Genomic DNA, 25,319 nt, shown 5'->3' on the forward strand with positions numbered 1-25,319 from the left:
ATCTGCCCAACTGATGTTGGGTAATCAGTTTGCTATGTGGTTGGGCAAATTAAATTGCCCATCAGTTGGTGACCCATCATATTTTACCCAACTCTACAATTGCCTAACAGTTGGTTATATTTTCAGTTGGGTAATTTCTTGCCCAACCAATTTTACCCAGTTAGATATTGCCCAACCTTCTATTTGCCCAACTTTTGAGTAAGTTTAATGTTGGTTAATTAAATGCCCAACCAGTTTTTACCCAACTCCCAGTTTGCCCAACTATCAAAACACCCATCTATTGGGTAATAATTGCTCAACAATTTCTCTGCAACATCCATTTGCCCAACTCTCAAAACACCCATCTATTGAGTAATAATTGCTCAACAATTTCTCCACAATATCCATTTGCCCAACTATCAAAACACCCATCTATTGGGTAATAATTGCTCAACATTTCTCCACAATATCCATTTGCCCAACTATCAAAACACCCATCTATTGGGTAATAATTGCTCAACTATTTCTCCACAATATCCATTTGCCCAACTCTCAAAACACCCATCTATTGGGTAATAATTGCTCAACAATTTCTTCGCAATATCCAGTTGCCCAACTCTCAAAACACCCATCTATTGGGTAATAATTGCTCAACAATTTCTCCGCAATATCCATTTGCCCAACTCTCAAAACAACCATCTATTGGATAATAATTGCTCAACAATTTCTCCGCAATATCCATTTGCCCAACTCTCAAAACACCCATCTATTGGGTAATAATTGCTCAACTATTTCTCCACAATATCCATTTGCCCAACTATCAAAACACCCATCTATTGGGTAATAATTGCTCAACTATTTCTCCACAATATCCATTTGCCCAACTATCAAAACAACCATCTATTGGGTAATAATTGCTCAACTATTTCTCCACAATATCCATTTGCCCAACTCTTTAATTCGTCTGTTGGATAATCATTGCTCAACATTTTTTCCATAACATCTATTTGCTCAACTCTTTTTCTCATCTAAAGGGTAATAATTGCTTAACTGAAACACAAATAACATACACAGTAAACACATGTTGTTGTTTTCATCAGAAACGTAAAAACAAAACTTGTTAACATCAACTACAACATTACAATTTTTGGTGAAAAAAATACAATCTTTTAAAAAAAGTAAATGCAAATATAGCCCCTTTTGGTGCAGCATGACAACTTTGATGTACACTGTATGTATCCCATGTACTTTGATTTCATACATGAATATGTGCATCATATATATTTTGTGGGTGTGGCATAGTGTTCATTTATCCTGACACACCAATACTCTGCCTTAGAGTGTTACACATGCACACATTTTTTTGAAGTGAAAACAAAAGAGGAAATAAATTCAAATCCCTCTAGATTATTTTACATGTGCAGAAGTACCACATGAAAGTTTGGCTATCTGTGATGGTGAACAGGTACTGATCAAATAACAAGGATACACACTGCCTACTATAACTTTTTGATTAGATTAAAGACAACAAAAATCAATTGACCCTACCTGCTATACTCAGTTTGATTGATTTTATTGATATTATCAATAATATCAATACAATTTTGCAAAATGTAGATGAAAATGTTGACTTCTCTACTTCTGCTTTGCGCGATGTAAATTAATGCATGCAGTCCATTCAGCAGAGAGTTCAGCGTAGGGTCAATGGACGATACACATTACATGAAAATTAATGGTATATGTAATTTACAATCATATACCCCACTTGCTGTTTTAAACGCAGAAAATATCATAGCTCATGTTTTATGAAGAAATATATCATTTTGATGTACGAGTTATGAAACAGTACTCTTGGGATTAAAACCAAACACGATAAGCATTTGTATACGCCAGTGCAAAAGATTTATAGCCAATAATATGTTTTGTATTTATACTTGGCATATATTCATTTGTTTTCTTAAACTTTCAAGGTGGGGATGTTAAGCAATGATTGGGATAAAACAATTAGGCCTTTATCATTTTTAAAATGTACACAAAGACTTCTGCTGTGTATAAATTCACTCTTTTTTTAATATTATTCAGCGATCCTCACCCCACCCTCAAATCTTCAGTCTTACACAAACATGTATAAATTATGTAAAATAATGTGCTGAATCCAACTCATAACAGTTTGTCTTTAAGGTTATTTTGTCCAAAATAATACTTTTTTCCAGTTTTTTTTCTCCCAAAATAAACTGGTTCAAGTAGCCAAAATGTGCTAAACGATGATGTGTCAGTTTCATCTGTAGGAAATATATCACCAGTAATCATCCTTGGCGTGAACACATCATGATGGCTTATGGCATGTTCATGAAGGCTCGGACCTCCCGCAGCTTTGGTGTAAGATGCTCCCCATCGGTAAACTGGAACACCACAATCTGGAGAAATTTCCAAACAGAACAGCTTTGCGGCTGATATTCGATATCCATCACATAAAGTGCCTTAAAGCACAAGTCGACTGCTTTAAGCAGTGTTGCGGCAGGAAGTATCCTCCTCTCTACTACGACGTACGTCTGTATTGGTGTGAGAATGTTCCCACGCACAACAACAAATGGCTGTGACCTGACTGCTTCATCAATGTTATCAACATAAGTCTGGATGTCGAGAACCTCCTGTAGTCCAAAGAGAAATCAAGAAGAAATCATTTGTAATTATATGGATTGATATATATATATTTGATGCTTGTCGAATGCTTCTGCTTATGAATCCACAATCACCTACAGGACACCCAAATTTGTTTATGCATGTTCATCCCTGTCCCATCAAAACATTACTGGGTATTCTTAAATATCCCTGCGGCAAAGGTCAACTGTACCCAAACTGGTCACGTTCAGAGCATTACATCAACTAAGCTGGAAGGCATATACAGCCTGTTAATATAAGCATGCATTTTTCACATGTCATTTGCAAGTTAAAGGACTTGCTTGCATTCATGAGTGAAATGCGATGTGATGACAAATCTGAGGCCATTTGTAGTTGTACCACAGATAATGACGAACTGACTTATTAAGATTAAAGCGCCTAGTGTTGCCCCTGCAGGGCCTCCTTGGGGACCAGCGTGCCCATTACTAGGAACTTGAAAATGGTTGCTTTTCAAGTTTTACACAAATAAAATGTTATGGCAATGCCTTATCTGGTAAGAACATAGGTATTGCATTTCAACCTCAATTTCATCAGTTGTCCTAGGTTTGAAACTCTTAACAAATTAACTATTGAATTTGTTTGTAATGAAATATGATTACTATGGCAAGATTTTAAACACAAACCAAAATATATGCCTTACATGTCATTACTTTACCACCTCCCCAGCACATATACTTACTGGTTGAACGTCAATGAAGGACGACAATGTTTCTGCAGTGGTGTACGTTCCTCTCTTGGAATCTTTCCTTCCTCGGAACAAGACTGGGAGCATGTAGAATCCAAGATTGCTCTTTTCCTCTAAAAAGAGGGAAACAATGAAAGAGTTAAGTAATTAAGTCCCAATTACATATGAAGAAAAGGTGCAACAGCAAACAGGTCAATTATGGAACATCTTACAAAATGTACAGTTATATACAGCAAATTAAAAAAAAACGGTCGAATACAACAATTATTTTCTACAAATATGGGTAAAATCACTCAACGTAAATGTCAGTCAGTAATTTGGAGCTCAGCTTTCTTAGTAAAGAAATCAAAATTGCACAAACTTCAGCATAGCCTTCCCAATGAGCTTTAAACCACCATCCCCACCCCAAAAAGCAAACAAACAAAACAAGCAAGTAAAAGTATGCTAAACCTTTGTCATGGAATCATGTTTTTATCATATGTTGTACATGTATTATATGTTTCAGAGCACTTTTATTTATTTCAGTTCAATTCCTTACAGGGGGGATATTAGACTCAATGTTTGGTCCTGGCCACAAAAATAAACATCATATAGTGTAATTGAAATAAATTCTTTTGACTTTCTCTCAAGTCATTTTCACTAATACTGTCAAATGTGTATTCTGACACCACATACCAAGACTGAGTTTCCCAGGGTCATGAATGTTTTCGAATTCGGCTCTTGCACTTCTCCAGTTGCCAGTTTTCTCGGTGAAGTCCACTACTTTGTTACAGAATGTGGGCCACTTCTGGTACAGTGCGTTTGCTTTCTCTGGGAACAATTCTGCAAAATCTCCTTCAATCTGTAATTGTTAGGATAGTTATAGAAGCCAGATGAAAGGTAGGATATCTTTCATTTGCATCTTCTCTTTACCATTTTGCAAGGATTTGAATGGTACACACTAACAATTATCGGTTCAATAGGGATGCACGATTTCTGTAGGACCGTGTATCTCAGATTGTTAAACGATCCCTTTAAGGAGACTGCTAAAGTAAACCTGCCCATGCAACCAAAAAACAAAAAAGTTACTTCTCAAAACATGCGACTCTAGTTTAATTTAATGTCCTTTCTTGTCACATGCAGAAGAAAAATCAAGGTCCACATACCATTCCAGCATCGAGAAGTCTGGGATATGTGGTAAGAATGTTCTTCACACAACAGTCACTTCTCTTGATCCAGTCATGTCTTTTTGTTGCTGTTTGTTTCATGTAGTCCTTCACCATGTCCTCTGGCTCCTTGTTGTTACGCAGCCATTCTTCCATTGTCGTGATGTTATCATCGTTCACAGACTCAAGATCAGTATCTCCTGGATATAATGCAACAGAACAATCAACAATTAGCATGTATCAACAAGTTTTTGATGATTGTATTGGAAGGGGGGTTTTAGTTGGCATTGCTCATGCCCCACCAGTTTGTTATGGCACAGCATGACTTCATCAGACGGATCTGAATAACTCATAACTTTAACTATATGAAAAAGTAGCCAGAATACCTTGCTTTTGAGACTCTGCCTCGTCTTCAGCTACTGGTACCCTCAGGGACTTCTCCTTTTTTCTGACATACCTCAGATGCTCCTCCAGGTAGCCTGTTGCTGGCCGTCCCTTGGCCCCCACGCAGTACCAGGCCTCCTGCTCAAATAAATTAAAATTCCTTCATAATTCAACTTCAAAAACAGTAATGCTCAACAACATTTGTTAAACATTAATAATAATCAAATAAAAGCACAATAAAATTCCAGTGTAAACTGTACATTTACATATTTTGTTACATATGTCAGTGTTTGCAATAACAAGGTTTGTCCTCTTAAGTACCTATTTCTAACTGCACACTGTTATATTCCAGCAATGTCATCAAGTCATTGCAAAAACAAAGTGAATGATGGATAATTCTGTGAATATCCATTACTCAATGGCATGCAGACAAAAGTCTAAATATTAAGAGATGTGTCATTACTGGATAATATAACTTATAAACAAGTGGTAAAAATAAACAAAAATATTGCACGATTTAGTGATTGATGCCATATTAGCTTTTCATTATTTGTAAGCTTTTCAGGCCTGTCTACTGTCAAATTTACTATTGCCAAAGATGCTCTTATAATGCTTGTGATAATGTGATACAACATGCAATTGATTGAGCATCTCCAATATAATAAATACAAGAATAACAAAATTGAGGAAGCTTCATAGCAAGTTACACAAAATAATATGATCCAGTATTCCAAAAGTTATTGCATAAACACATAATTTATTTGATTTAGACCTTAAAGTAGCTTATTGCTTCTGGCTCAAACAGAAACTTCTCATAAAATTTCACTTTCTTGTAAATGGGGTCTATGGGGTAGGGACAGATGGAGGTATGGATGGACAACCTAAGAATTAAGGCACCTCCAAGTAATAAATGCCCGCTGTGGTAAGAATCAATCCATAAATCAGTCCAGAAAAAAGTGGTGATCTGAGCCATACCTGAGGTCACATATATTAAGGAAAGCAATTCATGGACAGGACTTACATAGCCAAGTGGAGATTCTGGATCTTTTAAGAAAGGAAAGCTTGTCACAATGGCATGGGCCATTGATGCCTTCACAAATGAGCTTGGCTTGGTACCATACTCCCGTATCAGGTACTGAGTCAACATATCCACAACAGTATGCCGGTCCCTTTTGCTGCAGAGATTTGTAGCATTGATGTTCCTTAATGCTGCTCTTCCCATGGTGGTCTCTCTCAATATACAAGCAATGTTCTGCAACAGATAAAGGATTTTTTTTTTAAAGATCAGTAAATTCAGAATAAACAAGTGAAATGTGACAGCATGCAGTCGGTGGGTATATCTCTGGCTGTCCGACCTCCTACAATAAGCCCATCATAAATCACTCACTGGGCATTCCTTGCAAACTTTGTTCTGATAAAAAATTTCAATGAAACCTTGAAACTGACCTTAGACTAGCTTAAAACCCATAACCCCAACCAAACATTTTCCATAACATTCCTTTATTCATTCATACCAAAATGTACCTACCAAATCATATCACTAGCCATTCTGCAGATGTAGAAATAAAATGGTATTTTTAGTAAAAACTTGAATAACCTTTGAACTGACCTTTCACCTTTGAGCCCTGCTGCTTGTCAGAAATACTGACAGACAGATAACTCCAAGACATAATGCCTCCGGCACCCTTATGTGTTGGAGGCATAAAAACTGATGAATGATGGTGACTCGACATGCCCACTCTTCAATTGTATCAGCCCACTATATACATAAACTTACGAAATGCACTTTCTTGACCCGTTTCAGGGGAGGATGTTGATCAGGACTCTTGGATTCTGGGGAGTCGTAAAGTGGCGTATCCAAACTGGGCTGGGAAGGGCTTTGTCTGGGACTCCACTCACTTCCTGTTACACAAGAGAGATCTGAGCAGTCATCTAAGGAGAACACTGATGGGCTTCTTGTCGACGTTGATGCTTGTTCCATGCTTTGTTGATTTGCAGCATGATACTACAATAAATAAATGAAAAATAATTGAACTTTCAATGTACATGTAAATGACTGATTATTTTTTACATTATTAATGACACAAACAGCCCCAGGTTAGACTTTAGTATCAAGTTTATTCCTTGAAGGGGAAAATCATTCTCACTGTTTCTGTACCCTTGTCCTATTTAAAGCAAACCCATAATTGAAAAGTGGTCACTCATGAGCCGAAGCTTCTTCAGTACATCTATAATATAATAATATCCAGTTAGGAACTTTCACTTTAGGCAGGAACATGCATTGGTAAAAAATAGCACATTTCCGGGGCCTCAATGAAGTACATATGCTAGAAAAACTTGGCATGAGTCATGGTACATTTAAGAAATTACAACATAATATGAATGAATGCAAATATAACAGACACATTTTCAGATACAGAAACAATGAAGTTAATAACGAGTTAAAAAATTCAAACCAGATATTTACTGTAAAATTTTCATTGGAATAATCAAAATTTGTTAGCAAGTCAGTACAGATCGATCAAGGTTAGCTTCTTAGCTATTTTTTCAATCAAAATGTGTAGAATGATACACTAAGAACTGATTCATAGATATAATTGTAATTGGAATAACAGTTTCTTTCTTTTGCTTTGTTTTGGTTCTGTTCTCTAAGACAAAATTTGCAAGTGCACCTGTAATGTCTAGTTGTAAAAATATATCACTTGCTTGCAACGGGTTGCCTACACGTACCTTCTTGTTCCTAGATGAATGAATGGTGCACCACAATATACAAGCAGCGCCCTCTTCCACTATAGGACTGGACAGCATTGACTGGCCTGTGATCAAACAGGTCACACCATTCAACAGCAGCTTGTGCTTCCTCTCTGCCCACCTGTACTGCAAATGCTTCAACATGTCTGTTGAAGTACAAGGTCTGATACAGCCGAAGGAGCAGATACAACTTTTCTTGCACCACTACAATATGCTGAACACGTCCAAACGTGGGTCCATCATCATCAGTCCAATATAGAAGTACATCAACACCTGCCCGGAACTCATATCCATGAATGTCCACTTTCCCAGCAACTGTAACTTCGGTTCCCCTTCCACAGTTAATTTTTTTGCAAAGTGCCTCATCATCAAGTAGATCACCAAGCATTGCTGCAGCTTGCTGTGACACATTGATATCTTGGCTATCCAGTGACTGATTTGATACTGACCTGTAGCACCGTGCCATTTGGTATCTGTTAGCCAATGTTTTGACAATGTTTTGGTAGTTGCAAGATACACTGGCAATCTGCTTGAAAGGTCTGTGCATTGCTTCAAAACGCAATGCTGAATACTGGGTCAGTGGCCCAAGGTGTTTCAGTGCACGTGGGTAATGCACAAGAAAGTGCTGCTTCGGAGTTAGACTAGCTTCAGGGAAGAGCTGCATGAAGAGCCTGTGGTGATCATCAATCATTGCCTTCAGGACATAGATGGCAGACTTACTGATACTGGGACTCATAACGATTTTGAAGATGTCAATGATTGACAGTAAGAGTTCCCACTCATCACACATCTCATCAATCTTGTCTCCTAACATGAGAGGGATGTTGTATGCAAGGCACGTCATCTGTGCTGATGTCTGTCCACTGGCAGAATATGGATTCTTCAGTGATGCCTGCCTGATTGGGCTTGGTCTGTTTTTGCGGTCCACAAAGCCAAAATTGAATGAGGATATTCTACTGTTCACCTCATCCAGTGTTATGAAACCCTTCTGAACAAGTTTACTCAAAACAAGGTGCATTTCCAGGGGCAAGACTCCCTCTGTAAAATCATGCATTACATCTGGACATAAGTTTTGGGTGGAATGGTAGTAAGGCAATTCATTCAAAACTGTTGCATGCTTCAAGCCAGATTCTGACAAGGGCTTTTGAAGATCTGTATCATAGTTTATTTCATCACGGAGATATTGGGCATCCTCTTTTGGCTGTTTCTGAAGCAACGAGCGATGGCCTCTACAGAATCTACAGTAATAGTTGGCACGGAAACAGGTTGTACATCCCAGCATGGCATGAATGCCAAGATTGTCCCCTACAACTTGGAATAAGTAGGGTTTGACCCTACCCTCAAACTCTTTGCACTTGATAGTGAGTCCATCAGTCCACATCTGCTGCAGATCATCCTTGATTACCTTCAAAACTTCTGAGATGCCATATTTACTCAAAAGCGGAGATGTGATCATAGCTGTGAGCATGATATTTTCCAGCCTAGCCTGGTATTTCCTGGGAAGGGATAACGCACTTGTATAAAAGGCACTTACCTTGTGTTTGCCGCGTTTTGACCCAAGCGGATTGGCTGTCTCAAACTCATCATTGTACAACAACAGAGGCACTAAGAATTCACAGTCTTGTCTAGCAGTAGCTTCCTGCCTTTTATAATAGTGACCATCTTTGAATGAATACAAAACATCATTATCTTTTGATCCTTTTTGAGACAGTATGGCGTTCATTACTCCTGGTCGCTCTAAGTATTGTTTAATAGTGTCAGCTAGTGGTATATATTGAAAGGTTTCTTTTTGTGTGCTTTGCAGTGGATCACCTGTCTTTTGATCAATTTTTGGTTTTAAGCAAGTTCCCAACAACACCTCACAAGGCTGAATGAAATCACCTTTCTCAGAGAAATATTTTTTCTGTTGAGTATCTGACATGAGCTCTGAAAATGGATTCTTTGAATTCTCGAATACATCTTGTATATCAGATCTCAGCTCACTGTTAGCTGCATATTGTGGCTCACTTAAGATATCCATCACATCCTGTTGCACAGTTTGTAACACAGAAATAACCAAATCTTGTGCGGTTTGAATGACCTTGTTGGTGTGTGAAGCAGGCACATTAGTCCTTGCCCTGAGTTCTGCTACAAACTTTGCTGCAATATCAGGTAGTCTCTCTGTTTGCGTTTCAAAAGAGACATCTTCCTGCTCACTGCTTTCTCCAACAAACAATGCCTTTTCCTGGTGCAGTTGTTCCAAATTCCCTTCAGTGTTGTTATTCTTTCCTAGAACAGATCCTTCATAACAGGTTTCACTTTGGTGATCTGGAACTGCTTTTGTAGTTGTGCTTGACGTCTTTATCCGTGCAGCGTGCTTTGAAATGAGATGTTTTCTATATCCCGATAATGTACGAAATGTTAGTCTACATGCCCCTTGCATGCATGTTATACTTACATTTTTTCCCCTGGTTGTTGTATGTGTGTATTTTAAATGATGGAATAGGCAAGAAATATCCCCCCTAATTAAATCAAGACACTGAAAGCATCTGTAACTATCCATAGTGAGATATTGTGCCACATCTAGGGCCTACCTCTGCACGCCACCCAGCGAGAAACTTCAATCGAGGTCCAATCTTGGGTATGAAGGATGTGATTATACTTTCACTTAGAAGGGGAAGGGTTTCCACATCAACTTCATTTTCTGGAGAAGAAGAGGGAGAGATTGATAAATAAGGCTTAGTGCAGCATAAACTGATTGTTTTCATATAATACCACAAACACACGTATGGTTGCGCAAATTAAACAAAAGTATATGTTTTAGATAATGATAAGCTGTAAACATTTGCTCATGTTCCAGCTAAAATATCTTCCATTTTGAATAAATCGCATAATCAATGTTTTCTTATTCCACAAGGGTCTATGAAAATCTGAATTTTCAAATGCGATTTTCTCGAAAATTTGGTCTTCGTATAGAAAACTTACTTTTAGATCATACTAGCGAATTGTATCAACTAATTGCTATTTATTTTCAGGTGATGTTATTAACATCCACACAATCAAATTAAGAATGGAAACCTTTTCTAAAGTCATACTAGTAATCACCTTAGTTTAGTCAAATTGTGCCTAATTTTTAACAATGTAGGGGCCTATTTAAAGTATAAAGATTAGTTGCATCAGCAATGAATTTGATTTCAAAGAAAGTCATTCAACTTACCAAATGAATCAGAATGATTTGAGAGTTAGCATAGAGGTCAATGTATGCTGATTGGTTAATTAACATTACTAATTCATTGATAATCATATGTGTCTTCTCCATGTGCACTGTCATGCCTATTACTTCAACTTTAAACTGCCATACCGGTAATTGTTTTTTTCAACCTTTTGCGGCTGCCATGATATTGTCTGCATTAGTAGCCATGTTTCTCAGCTTTAGTATGACAAATAACCTAGCTATATCTGACCAGGGTTTCTCAAAAAGTCTAGCACTCAAGCCTTTCACAGGCCACTTACAGTACCATACAACCATATATAAATTATAGTGTGTTACCTTGAATAGAGGCAACTGACAATTGTTTATCCTAGAAAAGATAATTTGTGGTGTTTAATAATTCTTTTGTACAGCTTATTGTTCAGTGGTGTGAAACATTAAAAAAAATGCATGTGCTGGAACATTTCACTGATATGAAGCAAAATAGGACAGTTAATCCTGTACTAACGAATGTCCTTCCTCCATGTGCACCTCCATCCCAAAATCGAATCGGTTCGTTGGCTTTGCAACTTGCAAGATACATGTACATGTCCCAAGTTTGGATGGTAATCCGTCCATCGGTTCTAATGATTTCATTGAAATCTGGACATGTAGTAAAATAGTGTACAATTTTGTGGGCATAATTTGGTGGCTTAAGCATCTGTAATTTTTCCATATTTAAAAATTATTTTCAGAAAAAGATTTGTTTAAATGAGAAAAAATGTACCCATGTTAAAAATTGTGCCCATTCGTGTACTACAGCGAGGTCACTGCAATTTCGAAAACCACCACAGCCTCTTGGTTTTGAATTAGGCTATTAATATGGGCTAAAATGTGGGTCAACTGCCTTTTAGTTGTGACAAGGAATATCGCAATAGCACATAATTAATAGCCCCATTTAAAACCAAGAGGATGTAGAGTCTATGCTCTGTAAAACAAAGTTAGGCAGATGTTACTGGGCAAATCAAAGTTTGGCGCGTTTTTGTCAAATAATTTCTCCCAACCATTTACTGTATGAAGTTACCTAATAAAAGGTCAGAAATAAGTTGGGTAGGTGTTACTTGGTAAAACTGATGTTGGGCAAATTTTGTCCAACAATTGGGTTATTTTCTACCAACCATGTAGTTACCGATGAAATAATTGGGTAATATTTTTGGGCAAATTAAAGTTGGTCATTTTTGTCCAATAATTGGGTTATTTTCTACCAACCATGTAGTTACTGTAACAGCAGGCACATATGACACTCGACGAAGTCATTTAGAGTTGTAAGTGGTATTTATTTTGAGGATGAATCAACCCTTAATGAGACAAAAAGAAACAGGCAAACAGATTAGTTTTTGTTTCTTTCACATATTGAACATCAGCAAAACTATACGATCATTCATAGAAATAGATACATCAATAACTATTATGATCATTCATAGGAATAGATATATATATGGTTTATAGTTAACATTGTAACATTGTAACATTGTAACATCCAAGAGCAATAAGCAAGGTATAACAATAAAATGCCCAAATATGCATAAGTAATCATGAGTACAGAAATATAAATTGTCTTTTTGTATAGTTCTCTTTACTATTACAATGACTCACCCCTCTTGAGCTCTCGAGGAGAGACTCCTAACGAGACAACGAGACTAGAATTAGACCAACTACATGTAGATAGTGCACCATCTCCAACTAACTGCCATCTCCAACCAAGTGATGAAGTAAGACCTCTGTAACATAAATGGTAACTTAAATGATAACTTCTATAACTTTCAAATTCTTAGAAAGTGACATGCAACTTGCAAGCTTTTGATATATAACAAATATTTTACTTTAACAAAATATCCAATACTAATGATACAAATTATCTCTTTACCTAGTTATTACTGTATACCAGGTCTTCTTTTGCATACACAATACTTTATACAGAGAAGCACAGATCGTATCATATTTGGTTTTCTAAACCAACTCATTATGAACAGCAATTAATGATAGGCCTCCAAATATTGACATAATTTCACTTGGGTACTACACAGAGTGTTTCTCTATAGATTCTTCTAGTAGTATCACATAATAACAGCAAAGGAATGTGAGATACAACTCACAACTCAATAAGACACTCAAGAGTTGTCAACTATACATGAAATCAAGTTTCCTCTATACGGTTTCAATCTAATGATGCATGTCAAATATATTATAATTCCACTTAGAACTTACCATAGATGCTGCAGAAATACTATTACGGTAAGTATGAAGTTCTACTCAGAGTTAGCTTCTCTGTCAAATCCAACCTCCTAAGTCCTGAGTGGATGCATGGTCTATGCTCATCCCTCTCAATCTGTGATCTGGCAAAATATCCTTTCTCTCCTTACCCTATACCCTCTCTGACTCAAGGTCAAAGTGCACTTCCCCTATGATGTGGCAAAAAATCTATTCTTCTCTCCAAATCACCCCATACCCTCTCTGACTTAAGGTCAAAGTTAACTTCCCCTTTCAGGGACCACCATTCTTCTCTCCAAATCACCCCATATCACCCCTCTCAGACTTCAGGTCAAAGTGAACGTTCCCTTTTAGGGACCACCTCAGAAGTACACTTAAAGGGATCTCCTTATTCAGAGACATGGATCCCTTCATTCAGGGACCTCCTCAACAAATGGAATTAAGAAACATTTCGACCTGTCACATTCTCCCATGTTAAATAGTTGCTGTCTCAGCAACAAATATTAAGAAACATTTCGACCTGTCACATTCTCCCATGCTAAATAGTTGCTGTCTCAGCAACAAATATCTAGATATGTATACATATATTTATCGTGTATTATACTCATATTTCCTACAGAAACATATATAAATTCAGGTATTATACTCGTATTTCCTACAGAAACATATATATAAATTCAGGTAATTTTGACATTAGTGAAATATTACCAGCTACCAAAATACATTGAACAGGTGGGAACCCTGTAATGACATATCCATCCCTTCACTCAACACAGATTTTGGTAAATTATATGGATTAGTATTCCTTCCCGCAGTCGGTCGAGTTGACCTCCGAGGTCCAGGAATCCCTATATCCTCTTGTTCCATCTGGGGCAGTTCATTCTCGCCGGCCATCATGTGTTCCTCCATATCATTGGTCTCCTCATTGTCCGGCAATGTGTGAGGGCCAGGAGTTAAAGATAACTCCTCATGTTCCATCTGTGACAGTTCATTTTCGTTTTCCAACACGTGCTCCTCCCTACCATCGTTGGTTTCATCATTATCTGACAATGCGTGTGGGGCTGATGGCACACTCTCTACCTCTAGCTGGTTTAGTGCCTGGGCAATGTCACGTGCCTCCCATTGTGCATTAGATACATCATCTTGAAATCTATCTTGCTTGCCCCTTGAAGTATGAAGAGTTCCAGTCTCGGAACTAGGTGGCTCTGGAGTTGACTCCGGAATTGACTCTGGAACTAATAACAAGTCAGCTCGGTTCACCGTTTTGAATTTCCTTGAACCATCAACCGGTTCGATTTGATATACATGTCCTGTTGGGCTCATTCTTTTCCTGATGAGGTATGGCCTTCCTTGCCAGATGTCTTGGATTTTGTGTCTTCCCGTCCAAGCCTGCTGACGTAGTAACACTCTCTGACCTACTTCCAAGTCAACATCTCGACTTGTCTTTTGGGCATCTTGACGTCGGCGCGCCTCCTTCTCTAAGTTTCGGGTAGCTCTCTCCCAGGCATCTACTAACTGAGTGTGATGCTTGGATACCCACTCATCTAGGTTGGAGGAATTATCCCCTTCGCTTGGTGGTTTAAAGAGCTGGTCAACAGGCAGTAGCGGCTCTCGACCAAAGAACAAGAAGTAAGGGGTATAACCTGTGCTGGCATGAGGTGTTGCATTGTAGGCAAAGACAAGTTCTGCAATATGCTGATTCCATCTCCGCTTCTCGTCTACTTCCAAGGTTCTGAGAAGATTATGCATGGTCCTATTAAAACGTTCAGCTTGTCCATTACCGGCAGGGTGGTATGGAGTTGTGCGACTTTTCCGGATTCCATACATGTGACTGAGTTCCTTTACGATGTCGGCTTCGAAACACCGCCCTTGGTCACTGTGGAGGCGTCGTGGGACCCCATAACGCACGAACCATTCCTTCACCAGAACCTCAGCCACCGTCCGTGCTTTTTGATCTCGAGTTGGTATGGCTTGAGAGAATTTAGTGAAGACGTCTGTAATCACTAGGACATTCTCAAACCCATTGGATGAGCGCTCCAATACAGTGAAGTCGATAGCCACCACCTCTTGTGGCTTTTGGGCGATGATACTCCCCATAGTGGGGCGGACCTTGGGCTTGGTTTTGGCTACCAGACAACGATGGCAGTTTTGGCAGTATCTCTCTACATCTGTTGACATACCTGGCCAGAAGAAGCGGCTCCTGCATAGGGACAGTGTTCGGTCTACTCCCTGATGGCCAAGATTATCATGTAACTCTCCTAAGACTCTTCCTTTAAGAGATGTAGGCAGCAAAAGTTGCTGAACAAATTGTTCCCGGAACTGAACCTCTCGAAACCACACATTACCAATGCAAACAATGCGGTCCCACTCTCGAACATAGTGCTTTACATTCCTTGAAAGTGAATGTAGAACTTTCCCACCTGGTTTCTGCATTGACTTCTTTAGTTGAAGAAAGTGACTGATGTCTGAATCAGTTTCCTGTAACAGACAGATATCTGCCTGACTGAAACCTGGAAGAGAGGATGAGCATCCCACGGGGTTGATGTTGCAAGATCTGGTTCTCACTTCATCAACTGTCACGGTAGAATGTATCTGTGTTGATGTAGCTTCCGTCATCAATTCTTCAACCCTAACCTTCAACTCGGTTGGTAACTCGCTGCTTAGGGTTATATGAGAGAAGACATCCATCTCGTCTTGTTCCACTGCATTGTCATTGAATGGAATAGGGTTTCGGCTAAGAGCATCGGCATGGCGATTGGTTCGTCCAGAACGATATTTCACCTTGAAGTTGAACTGGGCTAGCTGGGCCACCCACCGCATTTCAGTTGCTCCCAATTTGGCAGTGTCTAGGTAGGCGAGGGGGTTATTGTCCGTTAGCACGGTGAAAGCGTTTCCCAGGAGGTAATCCCGAAACTTCTCAGTGACAGCCCATTTCAATCCCAACATTTCTAACTTCATGGCACTGTAATTGGCATCATTGCGTTCTGCTGGACGGAGGGAGCGGCTGGCATATGCTACAACTACTGTCCTGTTGTTCTGTTTCTGCGACAGAATAGCACCAAGCCCCTTAAAACTGGCATCAGTCTCAATGATGAAGGGAGATTTGAAGTCCGGGTATCCTAACAGGGGACTAGACGTCAGGCAGCGTTTCATTTCTTTGAAGGCCGCGGTACACTCATCTGTCCACTTATCCTGGAATGGCCGGCTATCATGGGTCTTTGGTTGCTTCTTTTTCTTCTTGGTCATTTGCTTTTTGGTGGGTCCTAGGAGGGCATGCAATGGCCTTGCGATAGAGGCAAATCCCTGTATGAAGCGACGATAATAGCTTGCCAGCCCAAGAAATGACCTCAGCTGAGTTTCAGTCTCCGGGATTTTCCACGACTGTACAGCAGCTATCTTGTCAGGATCAGTGCTTATTCCAGCTTCAGAAACGATATGGCCCAAGTACTTTACTTCTCTCTTCATCAGGTGACATTTTTCAGGCTTTATCTTCAGTCCAAATTCATGCAGGCGATGCAAGACCATATCCAGTCTCTCCAAAGTTTCTTCAAAAGTGCTGCCAAACACAAGAACATCATCCAGGTAGACTATTACACTCTGCAAGTTTACATCTCCCAGACACGCTTGCATTAACCTGGAAAAGGTTGCTGGGGCATTGCACAAACCCATAGGCATTCTGGTGTATTCAAATAAACCCCAAGGACCAGCTCGAAACGCCGTTTTGGGTATGTCTGTCTCTTCAATAGCACACTGCCAGAACCCATGTGCCAGATCTACAGTGGCAAAGTACTTGGCTCCCTTCAAAGCTTCCAATGCTTCATCTACTCTTGGAAGTGGGTGAGCGTCCTTGATGGTCTTGGCATTCAACAGTCGGAAGTCACCACAAACTCTTATCTTTCCGTTCGGCTTCTTTACCAAAACCATGGCAGCAGCATAAGGGGAAATACTGGGACGAATTACTCCGATGGAACACTGCGTTTCTAAGAAATTCTTAACTTCTTCCCATTGGCTGGGTGGAACTCGTCTGTAAGGCAGCTTGATTGGAATGTCGTCCACCGTCTTAATCGAATGTCTGATTTTGTCACAGTACCCCATGTCATGATCTCCCCTACTGAACACTTCATCATGCTGAGTAATGAGCGACTGTAACCGGTTCCTCTCTTCTGCACTTATGTCCCCTATGTCCAGCCTGGAGAAGATTTCTGTAGAGTCCTCTGGCTTTACAGGGTCCGGAATACGACCTGGCTGTACTATGACTTCTTCAGCCGAGACTGTTTCAATTCTGTGCTTCGGAAAACTCTGAACGACTTGAGGAAAGCTAACTCCAGCTATCAGGGTGCGAGGGTACAAATATTTGTCTTCTTTAGAAAAGTTAGTAACTCTGACTGGGATCTGTCCATTCATTGAACGCACTACTGCAGGCAGCACCCTTATTCCGCTTGGAACAGGGCCTCCTTCCAGTTCTTCAACTAGCATGGTCTCCCCATGCCCTCGGGCCGAGGCTGCAATCGTTCGCGTACTCTCTTTGGGAATAAGTATAGGCTGCTTTCCCAATACTCGTGTATGTCCCTGAAAATGGCTCTCTGTTGCGGTTGTAGCTGCCATATTTACCTCTGTATAGTATGACAGGGTTGATAAAAGGTTCTGTAAGTGACTTGGCTTGACTGGACTTGATTGGACGGAGTCTCGCAAAACATCTATTATATTGCTTCCTATAACACCCGGATGCTTCTCTTTCCTACGGCGAGTTTCTTTGTCCTCTGAATCCCTAACCACCAGTAATCCCATGTCAGGCAGGCAGTGTTCACCTATCGTGACGTTTAGCTCCACATACCCACAATATGGAATAGAAAGTCCGTTAGCTGCAGTCAACCTTAGGAATGGAACATCTTGCCACTGACTGCCATAATTCTTACGGAAGAAACTCTCCGTGATGGTGGAAACCTGCGAACCTGAATCCATCAAACAAGATATGGCTACACCTTGCACCAGCACCTCACTATAAGTGCATTTCCCTATTGCCTTTTTTAGGATTCTTTCTGGACTGAAAATTGGTGTCTGGCCCACTACTTCTTGGTTAGTAGCGGGCTCTATTCGTTTAAATGGCGTTGTAGCTGGGGGCAGTTCCTTTTGAAATGGTCTGTAGCTCCGCACACAAAACAACCTGGAGACCAGCGCTGGCGGCTCTGTGGTCCTGAGCGACTTTGGTTGTCTAGTAGCCTATTTAATGTGCGGTTCTGCTCTTCCTGCTGGGTTAAGAGGGTTGTCACCAGCTGTCCTTGTTTGTGCAATGCTTCCAAGATTAATGACAGGCTCGGGCTGTTAGCAGCGCTCGCCCCCTGTTCATGGACCTCTGCCCTCTGAGCTCTGCTATCGGTCTTCCTCCCGCTGGTGCCCTGTCTTTCCCATCGCACTGCCCAGTCACGAAGGGATACAAACGTCTCAGGGACTTCACGAGATCGGCGATGAAGTTCCCGCCGCAGATCTACATCCCCAACCCCTTCAATGAATTGGGATATGAGGGTCTCTTGCTTATCGGTCTTCCCTAATCCCTTCCACGTTTGCAACAACCGAATGAGTTCGTGAGAATATTCTATTAAAGATTCCCCTCCTTTCTGAACACGGCTGAAGAATTTTCGTTTTTGGGACGCCTGACTCCCCACATCTCCAAAAACACCCCTCAGGACTTGGAATGCGTCCTCTGCAGTCTCAATATCTTCCCGGCTGACGAGCTCCATTCGGGCTGCCCCATTGGTATATTTGATCACTGTTTGAAGCTTCTCCCTGGGTGTTTGGTGGGCCCGGTCTGCCAACAAACTCTGGACGTCTGATATCCATTCATCAATCCCATCGTCCCCCCCAAATCTCCTTATCTGACGATCTGCGGACACATACAATACTGGTGGCACCTTCTCATTGTGGCACGCTTGACTTGCTCCCTGTAATTTCAGTTTCTGCAGCTCCTCCTGTAGTTTTTGAAGTTCTACCTCTAGTGAGTCCTTACTAGGTCTTGCAGTGCTGTCCTCAATACTTCCTTCACTCTCAGCCATGATTCGGTTATTGACTAGAAAAAAAATATATGCAGAACTGAATACAAACAGTAAAATATATTCACAAACTACACCACTACTTCAAAATGATCTAGAGTCCTAAATGTTCATTTCTGAAAGTTATATCATCCGGATGGTATGGGCGCCAGAAATCCCTGAAGATGCCTTCTCCATCAGTGCTTCACCTGTAGTGTAGTATGTGCGTGCTTCAACTGTAGTGTAGTACGTGCATGCTTCACCTGTAGTCCAGTCTCCTCTGTCACCAGTCTCATCTGTCACCAGTAATACGTGAAGACATCCTCAAGAGGGGGTTCTAATGCAAAATCAGGTTATCCACTCTCAAAACCACATCCTGCCGATTACGCCATTTTGTAACAGCAGGCACATATGACACTCGACGAAGTCATTTAGAGTTGTAAGTGGTATTTATTTTGAGGATGAATCAACCCTTAATGAGACAAAAAGAAACAGGCAAACAGATTAGTTTTTGTTTCTTTCACATATTGAACATCAGCAAAACTATACGATCATTCATAGAAATAGATACATCAATAACTATTATGATCATTCATAGGAATAGATACATCAATAATAACTATTGCCCTACTTGGCATTTTCCCCACACCATAGAAATACTATACATTTTGGATACTTTTCCATATATGGTTTATAGTTAACATTGTAACATCCAAGAGCAATAAGCAAGGTATAACAATAAAATGCCCAAATATGCATAAGTAATCATGAGTACAGAAATATAAATTGTCTTTTTGTATAGTTCTCTTTACTATTACAATGACTCACCCCTCTTGAGCTCTCGAGGAGAGACTCCTAACGAGACAACGAGACTAGAATTAGACCAACTACATGTAGATAGTGCACCATCTCCAACTAACTGCCATCTCCAACCAAGTGATGAAGTAAGACCTCTGTAACATAAATGGTAACTTAAATGATAACTTCTATAACTTTCAAATTCTTAGAAAGTGACATGCAACTTGCAAGCTTTTGATATATAACAAATATTTTACTTTAACAAAATATCCAATACTAATGATACAAATTATCTCTTTACCTAGTTATTACTGTATACCAGGTCTTCTTTTGCATACACAATACTTTATACAGAGAAGCACAGATCGTATCATATTTGGTTTTCTAAACCAACTCATTATGAACAGCAATTAATGATAGGCCTCCAAATATTGACATAATTTCACTTGGGTACTACACAGAGTGTTTCTCTATAGATTCTTCTAGTAGTATCACATAATAACAGCAAAGGAATGTGAGATACAACTCACAACTCAATAAGACACTCAAGAGTTGTCAACTATACATGAAATCAAGTTTCCTCTATACGGTTTCAATCTAATGATGCATGTCAAATATATTATAATTCCACTTAGAACTTACCATAGATGCTGCAGAAATACTATTACGGTAAGTATGAAGTTCTACTCAGAGTTAGCTTCTCTGTCAAATCCAACCTCCTAAGTCCTGAGTGGATGCATGGTCTATGCTCATCCCTCTCAATCTGTGATCTGGCAAAATATCCTTTCTCTCCTTACCCTATACCCTCTCTGACTCAAGGTCAAAGTGCACTTCCCCTATGATGTGGCAAAAAATCTATTCTTCTCTCCAAATCACCCCATACCCTCTCTGACTTAAGGTCAAAGTTAACTTCCCCTTTCAGGGACCACCATTCTTCTCTCCAAATCACCCCATATCACCCCTCTCAGACTTCAGGTCAAAGTGAACGTTCCCTTTTAGGGACCACCTCAGAAGTACACTTAAAGGGATCTCCTTATTCAGAGACATGGATCCCTTCATTCAGGGACCTCCTCAACAAATGGAATTAAGAAACATTTCGACCTGTCACATTACTGATGAAATAATTTGCCCAACTAGTGTCGAATATACTACACATTATGGTGAGAATTGGGTGAATTTCCTATTGGGGTAAATTTTGTTGGTTAAAAGTTGGGTATTTTCTTTTCATCCAACACTGGGTAAATCATGCAAAATCTTTAATTTACCCAATAGTTAGTCGGACACATAAGTGCCCTCATGTTGGGTAAAAATTGGGCACTTGCCCAACATTTTTTTAGAGTGTTTGGATTTCAAAGTCCTGTAGAAAATGAAAGGGCAAAATCCTTAACATGGCAATGGGCAAGAAAAATTGTCTCACTTTTTGAAATCTAGACTTCTAGATCTACAGGAAAATGAAAGATGATCTTCCACAAAATAATGTTCATAAAATTGTACATTATTTGACAACTTCAATTTTCTGATGAATCATTCAGTTCAGTGTTGATTATTAAATATAAGTAGGCCTAGATCTAGATCTAGACCTAGACTAGATCTAGTAATAGTAATACCAATTTCAGATAACAGAGATAATTGTTCAAAATTACACCAGTCCCACGTACTGTAATACTATCTGGGTACACACCTACAAGTATGTGGTCCAATGTATTGGACCCACAGAACTCTTAAATACGTATTTAAGAGTTCTGTGATTGGACCCCATACAGCCCATGATCCATAGAAAATGGAGGGTATTGTGTTATGTATGTATTGTAGCAGGAAACAGCACAGAAATCCGGGTTTTGGCCTTTGGGTTTTGTAAAATCTTGAACAAAATATTTTTAAATATTCATTTGTGATCTAAAATTCATGGAAACAGTACAATTTGAATTTGATATCTATATCAATCAAATATTAGTTTGGATTAGTAACACATGCATTAAAAGAGCAAATTTGAGGCAAAGTTTAATAGACCAATTGAATTGAAGCGTATTCATTAACCATTGCTGAGGCATATAGAACTAGTCTACATGTTGCCCATGTGTTATGGATATGGGAACAAGTCTACAGCAAGTACCTGTTGATCATGTTCTAAACTTCTAATCTCAATAAGATGTGAACGTACCTTCTAGTATCTTTAACACTGACGGACATCCCCACCTTTGAACGATTTTGGTGAGAGGGTCTATGAACCCATCTTCACTTGAACTATCTCCGCAGCAGTTGTCGAGCTCCATTTTTAGACCCTCAGGCTCTAGCATGCAAGACTCCGATATGATGCGTATACGTACGTACGTACAGGCTGCTAGTTACGTTGGTGTATCATATAGCTCGAGCTCCCGGGCCGGGACGGCCGCGCCGGCTATACCGAGTAAATAGAAATAGTACTGCGCATGGCATGCTGATCGCGAGCGACCAGGCCATGTGCGCGCTACCCCAAGACCAATACCAGGCAAACTTTACCCAAGTCTGGTTAAACGTAAGTCTAGTCCCCATCGAAGGTTTCCACTGCCATTTACGCATGCGCATAATTGACGATGATAGCGTGTACGTTCCATTAATATTATTAACGTAGATTATGTAACTCTATAGGCCTACATGGTTAAGATGGCTCAGTTTTCACAAAAGATAAATCTTGGACTCTTTCAGCATCAAACTCGCACAAATTCATCGTCGCTTCAACACTCTGTTATTATAATTTTAAAATAGAAGTAAATGGTTACAATTACAGGAGAGATAATTTCAATTTTTCATAGCAATATTTACACAGCATATTGTGAGCTAAAGAAAATTGAGCTAAATATATTTGGTAAAAGGCGGTGGTCAATTACTACCCTATATAAGCAAACAAAAAAAGGCGCAAAGTGAAATTGGGTAACAGGCGTTGGTCAAATAGTACCCAATGTATGAGCAAACAAAAATTGAGCAAAGTAAAATTCGGTAAGTGGTGATGGGTAATTATTACTCAGCATATGAGCAAACACAAATATGGGCAAAATAAATTGGGTAAGGGGCGGTGGTCAATTATTACCCAATTATGAGCAAACAAAAATTTGAGCAAAGTAAAATCGGGTAAGTGGTGATGGGTAATTATTACTCAGCATATGAGCAAACAAAAATTTGGGCAAAGTAAAATTGGGTAAGAGGCGGTGGTCATTTATTACCCAATATATGAGCAAACAAAAATTTGAGCAAAGTAAAATCGGGTAAGTGGTGATGGGTAATTATTACTCAGCATAAGAGCAAACAAAAATTTGGGCAAAGTAAAATTGGGTAAGAGGCGGTGGTCATTTATTACCCAATATATGAGCAAACAAAAATTTGAGCAAAGTAAAATTGGGTAAGTGGTGATGGGTAATTATTACTCAGCATAATTATGAGCAAACAAAAATTTGAGCAAAGAAAAATTGGGTAAGAGGCGGTGGTCAAATATTACCCAATATATGAGCAAACAAAAATTTGAGCAAAGTAAAATTGGGTAAGAGGCGGTGGTCATTTATTACCCAATATATGAGCAAACAAAAATTTGAGCAAAGTAAAATTGGGTAAGAGGCGGTGGTCAATTATTACCCAAATATGAGCAAACAAAATTTGAGCAAAGTCAAATTGGGTAAGTGGTGATGAGTAATATTCCTCAGCATCTAACAATTACCCAACTACTTGGTAAATTGCTCTCAACTCCTTGGAACGATGTTGTTGCTAAATGTATAATAATTGGGTAAATATAATGCCCTGAAATAGATTGGGATAAAAATTACCCAACTTTGGAAACGATTTCTCGACCAACCATCAGTTGCCCAACGAAATTTACCCAACTCGCAGTGGGAATGTGCCAAAATTACACAACTACAGGCAAAAATTACTCGATCCTAATTTGCAAAATAATGTTGGTAAATTTCTAGGCGAATTTCTACCCAACCATCAGTTGCCCAACAAAATTTACCCAACTCGCAAAGGAAATGTGGCAAAATTACACAACTACGGGGCAACTGGTTCCCAACCCTCATTTACCAATACTGTTGGTAAATATCCGCCCAATAATTAAGTAAAAATAATTGCCCAATATTGGTTAAAACACTTAAATGCTTAAATGGGTAATAATAGCCCAGAATAACGAATTTTTTTAACCAACCAACAATTACCCAACTAAATTTACCCAACTTTTTAAGAGTGTATAGAAAATTGGGAAGGTGAGATTTTTGAAAGGGAATGTTTTGCGGCTCTGAAAGATATTACACAAAATAAGTCACCAGGGAATGATGGGCTAACATTTGAATTTTACAGTACATTTTGGTCAGACATAAAAGATATATTGATAAGTGCCTTCAATGGAGCCTATGTCTTGAAACAGCTTTCGGCATCACAGAAACAGGCCATTATTATCTTAATAGCTACAGAAGGGAGAGATCCACATTTACTAAAATACTATAAGTCAATATCCTTATTAAATATCGACTATAAAAATGTTTCTAAAGTAATGGACACAAGAATAAAAGAGGTCTTGGGAAGATATTGTTCAGATCAAATAGGGTTTATGAAGGGAAGAACTGTAGGAGTAGCGATTAGAATAATTGACGATGTTGTTTTTCATACGTCTCATAATAACATGCCAGGGTATCTCATAGCTATTGACTTTGAGAAAAAAAGCCTTTGACACATAATAAACGATACAATAATACCCCATTCACAGTGGCCTCAAACACCGCGACAGCAGCGGGACTGTCCCGCTGCTGTCGCGGTGTTGTCTTCAGTGTGAAGGCTCGGACCCGTTATAAACTATCGCGGGATAACACCGCCTCGCGATAACGCCGCGACAAACTATCGCTAGGTTCGCCTAGCTACAGCAGCGGGACAGTCCCGCTGCTGTCGCGGTGTTTACTCAGTGTGAAGGCTCTCCGCTATAACACCGCGACAAACACGTGTGATTTGTTTACTTACCTATCACTGACCTCTTTTCTCCAGCAATGGGGAACATAAAGTGAAATAGAAATAAAGTAACCAGTGGATTCAAATTGATTTTATTATTATGTAGATATTATAATTATCCAAATAAAAATATTTCACACTTCAAAAAATTAAAATATTCTGACTGGAAGCAATAAAAATGCTAGTTTTTTTAAAAAGTAATATGATAAAACCCCGCGCTGAAGTATTTCCGGTCATATCGGGGTCACTCGCGGGTCATGAGCCATGCATACACGTGTTTGTTACGGAGGTAATAAAAATCACCCGCTGCAGCGTGAATGGGTACATGATATTTATCCCGCTGCTGCAGCGGGATAACTTTTCTACTGTGAATGCATTTGTAGCGGTGTTATGGCGGTGTCGCCGCTCCGCTACAACGCCGCTACAAATTTCAAAACCACTGTGAATGGGGTATAAGGGTGTCAAAG

The 25,319-nt window shown here is 39.5% G+C and overlaps 1 protein-coding gene across 2 annotated transcripts; it reads right to left on the reverse strand.

Moving 5' to 3' along the window:
- Window positions 1-1,485: 1,485 nt before the first annotated feature.
- Window positions 1,486-22,868, reverse strand: LOC115920507. Of its 2 annotated transcripts, XM_030976320.1 has the most exons (9): window positions 22,052-22,868; window positions 10,200-10,309; window positions 6,653-6,880; window positions 5,897-6,127; window positions 4,878-5,013; window positions 4,492-4,691; window positions 4,022-4,187; window positions 3,341-3,459; window positions 1,486-2,630 (listed from the first exon to the last, which is right to left on the reverse strand). In XM_030976320.1, exons 1-9 carry the CDS (start codon window positions 22,185-22,187, stop codon window positions 2,316-2,318), a joined length of 1,641 nt encoding a protein of 546 aa, XP_030832180.1. In that variant the 5' UTR covers window positions 22,188-22,868; the 3' UTR covers window positions 1,486-2,315. The 2 variants fall into 2 exon arrangements, with proteins under 2 accessions (XP_030832180.1, XP_030832181.1); XM_030976321.1 differs by lacking the exon at window positions 22,052-22,868 and having other exon boundaries at window positions 7,606-12,071.
- Between the last annotated feature and the right edge of the window lie 2,451 nt (window positions 22,869-25,319).

This window comes from Strongylocentrotus purpuratus, unplaced genomic scaffold (genome assembly GCF_000002235.5).
Source record: "Strongylocentrotus purpuratus isolate Spur 01 unplaced genomic scaffold, Spur_5.0 spur5_scaffold_9, whole genome shotgun sequence".
Classification (NCBI taxonomy): domain Eukaryota; kingdom Metazoa; phylum Echinodermata; class Echinoidea; order Camarodonta; family Strongylocentrotidae; genus Strongylocentrotus; species Strongylocentrotus purpuratus.

Excerpts from the sequence above, each read along its gene's own strand:
- LOC115920507 (XM_030976320.1), bottom strand. The coding sequence starts at position 22,187 with ATGCTAGAGCCTGAGGGTCTAAAAATGGAGCTCGACAACTGCTGCGGA. Across the intron at positions 10,310-22,051 it reads AGTGTTAAAGATACTAGAAG|AAAATGAAGTTGATGTGGAA; the intron begins GTACGTTCACAT and ends CTTCTTCTCCAG. Across the intron at positions 6,881-10,199 it reads TCGCTGGGTGGCGTGCAGAG|TATCATGCTGCAAATCAACA; the intron begins GTAGGCCCTAGA and ends TATTTATTGTAG.